A 13,769-nucleotide genomic window follows, 5' to 3' on the forward strand; every position below is an offset into this window, starting at 1 on the left:
AACGTAGCCTAATCTGTGTGGTAGGATGACAAAACAAGAGGGAGGTGGATTACAGAGCAAGTGTATACAGTTAGGTCCATTTTAAGGAGCTGAAACTCCTAAACCCTTCATCCAATTTTAAGGTGGATACCCTCAAATGAAAGCTGAAAGTCTGAACTTCAACTGCATCTGAATTGTTTTGTTTAAAATTCATTGTGGTAATGTCTATAACCAAAATTAGAAAAATGTTGTCTCTGTCCAAATATATATGGACCTAACTGTATATTATATATATAAATTTATTCTGTAATTCTCTTTCTAGGAATACTCATACACACGCGGTTAAAATTGTTGGTACCCCTCGTTTAATGACAGAAAAACCCACAATGGTCACAGAAATAACTTGATTCTGACAAAAGTAATAATAAATAAAAAATCTATGAAAATGAACAAATGAAAGTCAGACATTGCTTTTCAACCATGCTTCCACAGAATTTTAATATAATAAAACTCATGAAATAGGCCTGGACAGAAATGATGGTACCTTAATCAAACGTTCCTGTAACTGTCATGAGACTCCTGCACCTCTCGACAGGTATTTTGGCCCACTCCTCAAGAGCAAACTGCTCCAGCTGTCTCGTGTTTGAAGGTTGCTTTTTCCAAAGATGCTCAGTAGGATTTAGGTCAGGGCTCATAGAAGGCCACTTCAGAATAGTCTAATGTTTTCCTCTTAGCCATTCTTGGGTGTTTTTAACTGTGTGTTTGGCTTTCTGACACTGGGCAGCACATTTCTCTCTGGAATCACTTGATAGTCTTGAGATTTCATTGTACTCTACACTGATTCTAGACACCCTGTGCCAGATGCAGCAAAGCAGCCAAAGAACGTAACAGAGCCTCCTCTATGTTTCACAGTAGGGAGAATGTTATTTTCGTGATATGCTTCATTTCTCCGTCTGTTAACATAGAGCTGATGTGCCTTGCCAAAAAGTTTCATTTTTTTCTCATCTGTCCATAGGACATTCTCCCAGAAGCATTGTGGCTTGTCAACATGTAGTTTGACAAATTCCAATCTGGCTTTTTTTATAATTTTTTTTCAACAATGGTGTCCTCCTTGGTCATCTCACATGAAGTCCACTTTGGATCATACAACGAAGGATCGTGCGATCTGACACTGATGTTCCTTGAGCTTGAAGTTCACTTTTAATCTGTTTAGAAGTTTTTCTGGGCTCTTTTGTTACCATTCATATTATCTGTCTCTTTGATTTGTCATCAATTTTCCTCCTGCGGTCACGTTCATGGAGGTTGGCTACAGTACCATGGATTTTAAATTTCTGAATAATATGTGCAACTGTAGTCACAGGAACATCAAGCTGCTTGGAGATGGTCTTAACTTTTACCTTTAACATGTTTGTCTATAATTTTCCTTCTAATCTCCTGAGACAACTCTTTCCTTCGCTCCTTCTGGTCCATGTTGAGTGTGAGACACATCATGTCACCAAACAGCACAGTGAGTATCTGTAGCCCTATATACAGGCCCACTCACTGATTCCATGATTGTAGACGCCTGTGATGCTAGATAGTGGACACACTTTGATTTACCATGTCCCTTTTGTCACATTATTTTCAGAGGTACCATCATTTCTGTGAAAAGCAATGTCTGGCTTTCATTTGTTCATTTTCATAGATCTTTTATTTATTATTACTTTTGTTAGATTCAAGTTATTTCTGTGACCATTGTGGGTTTTTCTGTCATTAACCGAGAGGTACCAACAATTTTGAACTCGTGTGCATATATATATATATATATACCGTATATATATATATATATTCATACATATACACTATATGGACAAATGTATCAGGACACACCCCCTTAGGCCTCTTTCACACTTCCGTTTTTTGCAATCCGTCGCAATCCGTCGGTTTGGGCAAAAAACGGATCCTGCAAATGTGCTCGCAGGATGCGTTTTTTGCCCATAGACTTGTATTAGCGACGGATCGCGACAGATTGACACACGTCGCGTCCGTCGTGCGACAGATCCGTTGTGTTTTGGCAGAATGGGCAGCGGATGCGTTGAAAAACTGCATACGCTGCCCATGTTGTGCAAAGAATTTACAACGTCCGTCGGCCCGACGCATTGCGACGGGCCCGTACCGACGGAAATGTGAAAGAGGCCTTAATCGTTGCATTCAGTCCCATTGCCACCTGTATATAAAATCTAGCCTCTAGCCATCAAGTCAGCCTTTATTAACATTTATGGGACAAACTATGACTGCGCAGGAGCCGCGACAGCAAGCAAAGAAGAGGAAATCATCGCATGAAGATGGGAGGCGCTGGACCCAGACCGCGACACCCATTGGACCGGACCGCCCCTGGGTGAGTATAATATAACTTGTTTTTCTTATCTTTCAGGTTACATCGGGCAGTTATCTAAAGCATTACAGAATGCTGTAGATAAGCCCCCGATGCCGGTGGCCGAAGCTTATAGGCGAATTTTGGGGTGATAGATTTCCTTTAAGACTGACATTGGACACGGTAGTCTTAATTGATGTTGTGTTGGAGTTCATGCCAAATTCATGAAGTAGTATGCTCTGTGAGGGGCCAATCACGCTTCTCTATCTGGGAGACTGATGAACGAGTTTGGCGAATGCTAGGAGCACGTTAGACCTGCATATTGGACAATTGTATGCTTACTACCTTGTGGGAGCAGGTAGGTGCCCTTTTCTGTTCCAACATGACTGTGTTTCAGTGAACGAAGACATGGTTGGGTGAGCATGATGCAGGATTATTTGACCGGATTGCACCAAGCCCTGATCTCAACCCCGTAAACAACTTTGGGAACTACAATGAACAATGCAAGTGAGGTCCTCTAGTCTACCATCAGTGACTTCTGCATAAATGAGCAATAATTTCCACAAACACACTGCAAATTTTGTAGAATGAAAGAGATGAAGCTGTTTAGCTGCAAAGGAGCAATATTAATTTAATGCCAATGTATTTAGAATGGGAATGTTATAAAAGCTCCTGTAGGTGTAAGTACCTCAATATTTTGTCCATAAAGTGAATATTAGAATTGGAGTGTATTATATTGAAATATGTATTAAGTAGCAGGGTATACTGCATATACATACATTAGAGTGCAAAGGTTTCTGGCAGGTGTGGATAAAATTATTTAAAAAAAGAAGTATTAATAGTTTGTTTTTATCAATTAACAAAATGCAAAGTGAATGAACAAAAGTGAAATCTAAATCAGATCACTCTTTGGTGTGACCATCCTTTGCCTTCAAGATGGTATGGCAGCATCAATTCTTATAGCTACACTAGCATTCAGTATTTGAAGAAACTTGGTAGTGAGGTTGCTCCAAACATCTTGGAGATCTAACTAAAGATCTTCTGTGGATGTAGGCCTAAGCAAATCCTTCTTTCTTTTCAGGTAATCTCAGACAGTCTCAATAGTGTTGAGATCAGTGCTGTGTGAGAGCCACACTACCACTGCTGTATGAGAGCCACACCACCACTTCAAGGACTCCTTGTTCTTCTTAACACTGAAGATTGTTCTTAATGACATTGGCTGTATGTGTGTGGTCGCTATCGTGCTGCAAAATGAATATGGAGCCAGCCAATTAGATGCCTTACTAGTGGTATTGCATGACTAAATAGATGGGTGTATTTCTCAGCAATGAGGACACCAAAAATGGACAATGATGAGGACGACAGATGTAGTGACTGACCAAGGAAACTTAATGCAACAGATGAAAGATGCATCATGCTTATTTCCCTTAGAAATTGGAAGATATCCAGCAGTGCCATCAGCTCAGAACTAGCAACAACAAGTGCGACCCAACTACATCCATCTACTCTTTGGAGAAGTCTGGCCAGAGGTGGTCTTCATGGAAGAATTGTTAAAAAAAAATCATATAATTGACATGGAAACAAGTCCAAGAGACTCAATGAAAAGAACTTTGGTACAAAAAATGATAGCAGGTGCTCTGGACTGCGAACTGTAAAATATCTGGCTGTAACAGAAGGCAGTTTGTTCGCCTATGGTCTACAAAACGATACAATAATAAGTGTCTGCAGGAAACAGGTAAATATAGTGGAGGTTACTTGAACGTTTGGGCTGCTTTTCAGCAAACAGGGTTTAAAATTTAGTCAAAATTACTAGTGTCCTCAATGCTGAGAAAAACAGGCAGATACTGTACTTATCTATCATGGAATACCATCAGGAAGGCATCTGATTGGCTCTAAATTCATTCTGCAGCAGCAGAAAGCACCCAAGTATAATGCCAGTGTGATTAAGAACTATCTTTAGAATTAAGAAGAACAAAGGTCTGGAAGTGATGATATGACCTCAATAGAGCCCTGATTTCAAAATCATAAAGTCTGTCTGGGATTACATGAAGGGACAGAAGGATTTGCGCAACCCTACATCCACAGAAGATCTGTGGTTAGTTCTCTAAGATGTTTGGAAAAACCTCCCGACCGAGAGTCCCTTCAAAAACTGCAAGTGTACCAATATGAATTGATGCTGTTTTGAAGGCATATTGATTTGATCAAATATTGATTTGATTTAGATTTCTCGTTTGTTTATTCATTTTGCATTTTGATAATTGATCAAAATTACTAACATTATTGCAGCATTTTCTTCAAATCGATGAATATACAAATGACACTGGCGCTCGCCACTAATGCCCACTACCTGAGTGGGGAGAACCAATGGAATCACCCAGCTGCTGGTAACACCAAAGAATGTGCCACTTCTATGAAAAACAAATACATATAACAACTGATACCGCACTTGGGTGATACAAACAGAACCTGGCTAGCAAAAACCAAAAACCACATAAATATATATGGCAATAGGTGATAGGCTACACGTTGTGACCAATCCAATTATAAGCTAATGTGTGAGCCTTCACCCTGCGTATTGTTTAGACCGTACATTCAGTTGTATGTTACTTGCAATGTGATACCATGGACACATATAGTGCCCGTACCTTGTGCATTACTTATATACTAGAATAAACTCGGTAACGACCGTGCATAAGTTCTTACCGAATAGAGGTATGGTCTGCAGGGAACAGATGTACTGTGTTGTGATCCCGCTGATCTGCTCGTTGTGATTCCCGGAGGTGATGTGTCTGTTCCCCCAATAGACCCGGCAGGTGCGAGGATGAGATGACCTGCGTTTGCTGGTGGACAGGTGGGCAGACGAGGGTTGGTGCCGCCTGGAGCCGTGCAGGTCTGATAGCTGTAGCTACTCAGTGTAGAGCCAGGAAGACGTCCCGGCCGGAGGCGTCCCTGGTTACACTGAAGAAAAAAATGGCCGCCGCTAGGACTTTTTGTCCTAGCAGGGCTCCGTAGGCTCGTGACGTCACACGCTGCTTGTCAGCGGCGGCCATTTTTTTCTTCAGTGTAACCAGGGACGCCTCCGGCCGGGACATCTTCCTGGCTCTACACTGAGTAGCTACAGCTATCAGACCTGCACGGCTCCAGGCGGCACCAACCCTCGTCTGCCCACCTGTCCACCAGCAAACGCAGGTCATCTCATCCTCGCACCTGCCGGGTCTATTGGGGGAACAGACACATCACCTCCGGGAATCACAACGAGCAGATCAGCGGGATCACAACACAGTACATCTGTTCCCTGCAGACCATACCTCTATTCGGTAAGAACTTATGCACGGTCGTTGCCGAGTTTATTCTAGTATATAAGTAATGCACAAGGTACGGGCACTATATGTGTCCATGGTATCACATTGCAAGTAACATACAACTGAATGTACGGTCTAAACAATACGCAGGGTGAAGGCTCACACATTAGCTTATAATTGGATTGGTCACAACGTGTAGCCTATCACCTATTGCCATATATATTTATGTGGTTTTTGGTTTTTGCTAGCCAGGTTCTGTTTGTATCACCCAAGCGCGGTATCAGTTGTTATATGTATTTGATTTTCTTCAAATCTGCCTAAAGCATTTTTACAGTACTGTATATGTTGCATTAGATAACACAGATAAAATTCCAAAGTTAAGGCTAGATATGAGTTTTGATGGCGGCATTCTCATTATCATAATGACCACTAACAAAAGCATATGGTTCTCATCCCAATTATTGTTCAGTGAAGAGTTACCTTATTTGTGATCTCTAGAGATGAGAAAACCAGAACTTAAAAGTTCGGGGTCCTAAACGCTGAACATGGAAATCTCCAGGAAGTCCATTGCAATGTTCAGTGTTCCCGGGGAAGACTGCTGCAGAGAGAGAGAATTTTCTATCTCAAAACTTCGGGTCTTCATTGTTTTCAATGGGGTTTAGATTCTGGTTCAAGTTTGGGTAAAATTCTGGTGCCAGAATCAAACTTTGGAATAAAGTTCGGGTAGGGTGCCAGAACCCGAACTTCCACGGGTCCGCTCATCTCTAGTGGTCACCTTTAAAATTATGGTTATCATGGCATTTTTAGTTTCAACAATCTGTGCTAATTGGCTTTATGATCAAAACATCTATTAGCTAATTAAATGCAATTCATTTAACAAATAATCAGCAGAGAATTAGGTGCATATGTATAATTATCAACATTGATATTGAAGTGTTGACTTTACCATAGGGCCCTGTAATCTACAAGTATGTGCCAGTGACAGCGGTGCAATGTAGCACACTTCCTCCGAAACTGACAGAAAAAAATAGGCACATAGACTTAAAGGGACAAGTAACTAAGAAGATCACACATTTAGTGCTGTAATTGCTGCCTCTGTTCTTCAAAAACTGAAGTTTAGTCAAATATTCTTTTTAGGGTGCTTGGTGCTCCATTGGTTTGGCCACAAGGTTCAGTGCACCGCTCCGTCCACTTGTTTTGCTTGTCCTGCCACCCTCACTGCTGATTGACAGCTTGCCTGACATTTCCCTGCAGTCAGTGCTTGCTCCAGGCAAGCCAGTGCTGTCAACCATAAGTGAGGGTGGCGGGGACACTATAGGTGCGATTTTTATAGGGACTACAAGTCTGGGTGCTTGGTTTATACTATCAGTTTGGGTTGTCAGATCCTTAAATAGTAAAAGATAAATTCAAAGAAAGTGTAAAGAAAAAAAAGGCTATAACTCAAATCACAAAGCTGCACTGTAATGTCAACCATAGTGGGAGTCTATCAGCACTTTTGACTTCTCAAAACTAATGACTGCACAAAGTAGATGAGTTGTGAACCAATTAAAACAGCCATAGTGGGATGGTCATACTAGCTGCATAGGTCAGAAAAAAATGTCATCTATCTCACACCGCTAAGTCAGATGTCCCACTGGTTATTCCCTAAAAGTGAGGCATCCTGAGCTCTCTGACCTGAACGGTTCCCATTCCTCACCCATAATGTCACGTGATGGCTCTAAACTAACTGGCTTGTGTAGTCGGTATGAAAATCTAGTGCTGGTAACAGTTTTGAGAGAGAAAAACGGCAAACAGACTCCCTTCATGTTGGAGGTCACATCTTAGCCGATGGTAACAGATGCTACTACATTCTCATTGCAGTCATTCTTGCTAGACCTCATTCCCCTTACTACAGTAAAAAGCAGGATGAGAAATGAATGTATGAACTGTGTCTATTCTGTATGCACAGGTGGGAATAATACAAGAATGTGCTTATACAAAAATATAGAGATGGGAACAATATTTGTTCAGTCTGAAGAACATTTAATTGACAAACCTGGTGCTTTCTCAACAAATATGACTTTGGAATCTTGATGGAAGTTGTGCCCAGTCACAATCATTTTCTTCCCACCAGTCACTGGGAAGCTGTCAATACTTTGCTTTTCTACCAAAGGCAATTCTTGAGCAGAACGCTGGGCTACAAAGAAAATGAAATATAATACAGTCATAAGTCAGCAGGTTTTCAAATGTCCTGAGTAAATATAGTGATATTCCCAATATAGATTGCACACAAGTGCTCAGGCAGCAATGACACAATGCCATAGATATGCTATCAGAATTGGCCGTCTAACATGTTACTATGTTGCCGGAATCTGATGGCCTGCTAGCTGTCCTGTCTTCTATGTGTACTCACTAAACACATTACAACCAGCAGTAACTCATGGGTTATCCCTACAGGTCCGAGCTGTGTATTCATAAAGGAAAAGAAAAATGTTTGGAAAGTATTCTGGCACCAGCTCAATAAAAGTTTCTCCTATGCAGATATCTATTTATGTTTTACTACGTTTTTTGGTTCCAAAAACAATGGATTACTCTATAAAAGTACCACTTCCTCTCTTTTGAACTCCATATTTCAGCTTCATTTTGGACTTATTTAATATTTGGAAATGTTTTGTTTTTCATTAGATGTCTCAGAAGTAGTCTATTGTTGCTAATCTACATTCAGATTAAAGGAATATAAAACATTCCCAGTGGCTAATGTGAAAACTGCAAGATTTCTAACTTTGTATAATACGGATTATGATATGAAGGCAAATACTAAAAAATATTACCAAAAATTTGTAAAAAAAATAAATGTAACAAACAGTATAAACCTGATTTAAATAGCAGGTAATTTTCTGATGACACATGTCTTTTAAAGTGATGATACCTTTGCATTGATGGCCTATACTTTGGATAGGTCATGAATATCAGATCTGTGGGGGTGCGTTACCTGCATCTCCACTTATCAGCTGTTCCCGGAGCCAGCGGTGGCTGGATGCTTTTAGTTATGGAGATGCACAGCTACGTCAACTGTATGATGGCCAGTCTGGTATTGCTGATCCACTCATATCATTCGAAAAGGGGCGCATGTGCAGCACTCGACCGCAGCCACTATACAGTTGATGGAGCTGTGCTGTGCAACTTCACCTCTGAACGGCACCGGGAATAGCTAATCGAAAGAGTTTTTGGGTGTCGCATCTCCACCGATCTGATATTGACGTAGTAGCTGGACAACTCCTTTAACATTAACTGCTCCTTTATTTGCTTTACTTGAAGACTACTTATGTAGAAATAAGAATAAACTTACAGCACTCAATTGGATTGGATGCCGCTTGTAGAGTCAGAGTCCTCCCATTGGCTTGTGGAATGTGTACCCGGAATACCAGTCGCACCCTGGTATTCTTTCTTCCAATGTCAGTTTCCCCTTTCCGAAGCTCAATGTCAGAATTACGCAACTTTAATATACCTGCACAATCAATACTGTTAAAAGAAAAGAACAATCACAAATTAGATTTTCACTACCACAATTTCTGCACAATGATAACCAATTGTAACTTAGATAGTTCTAGAATGTACACGCCTGGTAAAGCATATTGGGAATAACATCCTGTCAACAACTGGTTCCACATTCTTTTCAAGCCAGACTTACAGCCCTACCCCAGCCATACAGCGGGAAATGGGAGGAGAGGATACAATACACAGGGCCGGATATATTAATGTTACATGAAACCTCATTTTGAAAATCATTTGAGGATTTTAGTAAAACAAGATTGAGCGTTACATGCCGTAGAGGGATTCGATATTATCAATGTTGAAAGGTACCTGTCAAACATCTGTCATTGAATAACTGTATCATTAACAGGAAAAGGTTGGATAATTTATTTTTACAAGTCAGCATCAATGTATTCACAACCAGTAGTCCTCATTTTCATGCTTACGTGGTTGGTGTTCTCTCAGTCAGGGCAAAGTACAGCTATCCTAAATATCTAACTGTTGGCTTTACTTGCGAATGCACCAAAATACAGAAATCTTGAAAGTTTGGATAAATTTTAAACTACGAAAAAGCAGCATCAATGCAATCAAGTGGATTATTCAACCAGTGTAAGTATTCCAAATCTAAAATATATATATATATATATATATATATATATATATATATATATATATATATATCAGTTCTTCAAGTTTACTTTCAAAGTTTTAAATGGCAGTCGTTATATTACAAAAAAGAACGAAAACAAAGCCAAAATTATTATTCGATTTCTAAACAACTTAAAAAAAATTGACACCACTACAAATTTCCTAATAATACTACATTCAGCGATTGTTTCTTCTTTTTCGGTTCTTTTTCTTAATCAATGAAAGAAGAGCTAAGCGGTAGGGAAAAATATTAACTGCATCATATTTTCGTAATTCTGTAATAAAAACGACAGACTCAAACAATAGCTGAACAAACCCTAAGATAATGGGAAACAGCTTAAAAGGCATATTTTTAGAGATTCCGTGGTTCCTCCATGCCTCAGACCCTGTATCAGTAGTAAACTATATAGAGAACTATATCGATAGTTGCTACTAATGTTAACATGTTTCAATTCAATTAGACAATGTCACTTTTTAACAATATGCCATGACTGAGGCTGACAATGGCAACATTTTGCTTAAGGAAGAATCGCCCACCTATAATGTGATCTACAGTGCAAATTGCATGAAACGAGAATGTGTCATTAATTAGAGAAGATGTTGGCATGCCTTCAACCTCGGGTGATAGAAATGATTCACTTAAATGGTTTAACTGTTAATCAGCCCATGTTACACAAAAAAAAATATCCGATACTTGGGCAAAAAATAATATGTCTCATAAATAATGATTACATTATCCTAAAAAAGCTGGAGAACTCTATTAAAATAATAATAGACAAACCTTTATTGGACATAATAATTAATTAAAACATAAACATTATAAGGCAGTACATGATTAGACAGCACATGGTACATATGTATGACCATTTTCTGATTTGCTTCTATGATTCTGAATAAACTGTGGAAATCATTTATATAGATTTATGTGCACATTCCTCTTTTCTATATCAATATTTTATTAATCTTTCCATGTGGGTAAATAATATATACTTCTCCATATTTACATACCTAAGACGGCTTTTTTGGAGAATAATTACAGTGGGGCAAAAAAGTATTTAGTCAGTCAGCAATAGTGCAAGTTCCACCACTTAAAAAGATGAGAGGCGTCTGTAATTTACATCATAGGTAGACCTCAACTATGGGAGACAAACTGAGAAAAAAAAAATCCAGAAAACCATATTGTCTGTTTTTTTATCATTTTATTTGCATATTCTGGTGGAAAATAAGTATTTGGTCAGAAACAAACAATCAAGATTTCTGGCTCTCACAGACCTGTAACTTCTTCTTTAAGAGTCTCCTCTTTCCTCCACTCATTACCTGTAGTAATGGCAACTGTTTAAACTTGTTATCAGTATAAAAAGACACTTGTGCACACCCTCAAACAGTCTGACTCCAAACTCCACTATGGTGAAGACCAAAGAGCTGTCAAAGGACACCAGAAACAAAATTGTAGCCCTGCACCAGGCTGGGAAGACTGAATCTGCAATAGCCAACCAGCTTGGAGTGACAAAATCAACAGTGGGAGCAATAATTAGAAAATGGAAGACATTCACGACCACTGATAATCTCCCTCGATCTGGGGCTCCACGCAAAATCCCACCCCGTGGGGTCAGAATGATCACAAGAACGGTGAGCAAAAATCCCAGAACCACGCGGGGGGACCTAGTGAATGAACTGCAGAGAGCTGGGACCAATGTAACAAGGCCTACCATAAGTAACACACTACGCCACCATGGACTCAGATCCTGCAGTGCCAGACGTGTCCCACTGCTTAAGCCAGTACATGTCCGGGCCCGTCTGAAGTTTGCTAGAGAGCATTTGGATGATCCAGAGGAGTTTTGGGAGAATGTCCTATGGTCTGATGAAACCAAACTGGAACTGTTTGGTAGAAACACAACTTGTCATGTTTGGAGGAAAAAGAATACCGAGTTGCATCCATCAAACACCATACCTACTGTAAAGCATGGTGGTGGAAACATCATGCTTTGGGGCTGTTTCTCTGCAAAGGGGCCAGGACGACTGATCCGGGTACATGAAAGAATGAATGGGGCCATGTATCGTGAGATTTTGAGTGCCAACCTCCTTCCATCAGCAAGGGCATTGAAGATGAAACGTGGCTGGGTCTTTCAACATGACAATGATCCAAAGCACACCGCCAGGGCAACGAAGGAGTGGCTTCGTAAGAAGCATTTCAAGGTCCTGGAGTGGCCTAGCCAGTCTCCAGATCTCAACCCTATAGAAAACCTTTGGAGGGAGTTGAAAGTCCGTGTTGCCAAGTGAAAAGCCAAAAACATCACTGCTCCAGAGGAGATCTGCATGGAGGAATGGGCCAACATACCAACAACAGTGTGTGGCAACCTTGTGAAGACTTACAGAAAACGTTTGACCTCTGTCATTGCCAACAAAGGATATATTACAAAGTATTGAGATGAAATTTTGTTTCTGACCAAATACTTATTTTCCACCAGAATATGCAAATAAAATGATAAAAAAAACAGACAATGTGATTTTCTGGATATTTTTTTTTCTCAGTTTGTCTCCCATAGTTGAGGTCTACCTATGATGTAAATTACAGACGCCTCTCATCTTTTTAAGTGGTGGAACTTGCACTATTGCTGACTGACTAAATACTTTTTTGCCCCACTGTATGTATTAAAGAAATGTGTGTGTTTTTATTTTATTATTGATACCACTTCTTACCTGAATGTACCATGTGCTGTCTAATCATATACTACCTTAGAATGTTTATGTTGTAATTAATTACTATGTCCAATAAAGATTTGTCTATTATTATTTTAATACAGTTCTCCAACTACACAAATTAGAAACAGAGGGGATGATTCTTAATAGCCTTTGTGCCCTTTTTCTAGTGTAAAAATTGTTCTAATAGTGATTTTTTTTAATTGGTTAATTCATTATTAACTTTTTAAGTTCACTTTTACTTGGGTGTGTCTGAGGTTTAGTTGATTTATGAGCAAAGGTTTTGATTATTTAGATATTTTAGCCTAAAGACCCCGCATACTCAGACTAAAGTCAACAGGACCGGCCTATATCAATGGGATTGACAGATTTTTCAATGTGTATGGGGCCTCCTGACATCTGTTGGAGGACAATAGGATTCAGCATGTTGAATTTCAGCAGACAATCATTTCCTTCTCCCTAAAGATAAGCCACTGGGAGAGGATTCTAGCGTCTCTCTCAGAGGATACAGGAGGGCTTGGCCAAACACCACTGTCTATGGGGGAATTGGGAAAAATAACAGTCAGCTGACTAATGTCATTGGAGGCCATGATTTATCATTAGTCAGTTTTCAAAAAGTCACAATTTTGGGGGGAAATTGCACTCCATTACCCTAGTGAAATGCGAAAGCTATCTATCTTTTTTAAAGACTACTGTTCAACATTTTACAGCATTTTGAAAAGATCATGCAACTTTTTACTACAAAAAGAGCAAAAATATATATGTATTACGTTTTTGAATTTGGGCAAATTTAACACCCATTATACTGGATCTGATGCAATCTCCACCAGCACAAAAACGAAGACAAGTCCCAGACTGATAACATTTCAATAGAGATAAAGATAGTTTGCGAGAAAAAGTGGGAATTGTCTGCAGCACACTTGGTTATAAGAACTTTCAAGTAAAAAAAAGTCCTGGGATTCACTTGGCACAGGTAACCAACAACAAAAGTAATGACAGGACGATGCAGAAAAAAAAAATCTTCTATTTCTCCATACATGTATAGAAAAACAACAGCCACATTTCAACCTCTATGGTCTTTGGCTTGATAAAGCCCATTAAGGCCGAAACGTCACTGCTTGTAATTGTATATACGTGAATGGAGGAATCGAAAAGTATCTCTGTTTTAGTATCAATTGCTGTTAAACTCAGTTTATAACTCACATGAATTTTCTTGGGCTATATATGTATTATGAAATGAGAGACATTTGAATATAAAATATTTAATAATTTAG

At 39.5% G+C, this 13,769-nt stretch overlaps 1 protein-coding gene across 8 annotated transcripts in view; it reads right to left on the reverse strand.

The window, feature by feature from the left end:
- Positions 1 to 13,769, reverse strand: part of NFATC1 (nuclear factor of activated T cells 1) — a 243,498-nt gene that overhangs the window by 147,911 nt on the left and 81,818 nt on the right. For all 8 annotated transcript variants that reach the window (XM_077270055.1, XM_077270056.1, XM_077270057.1 and 5 more), the window contains exons 5-6: positions 8,963 to 9,135; positions 7,670 to 7,810 (exon numbers count right to left, since the gene is read on the reverse strand). In XM_077270055.1, the coding sequence (XP_077126170.1) occupies positions 7,670 to 7,810; positions 8,963 to 9,135 (314 nt within the window). The remainder of the gene's footprint in view (positions 1 to 7,669; positions 7,811 to 8,962; positions 9,136 to 13,769) is intronic.

The sequence above is a fragment of the Ranitomeya variabilis genome, chromosome 6, assembly GCF_051348905.1.
Source record: "Ranitomeya variabilis isolate aRanVar5 chromosome 6, aRanVar5.hap1, whole genome shotgun sequence".
NCBI lineage: Eukaryota > Metazoa > Chordata > Amphibia > Anura > Dendrobatidae > Ranitomeya > Ranitomeya variabilis.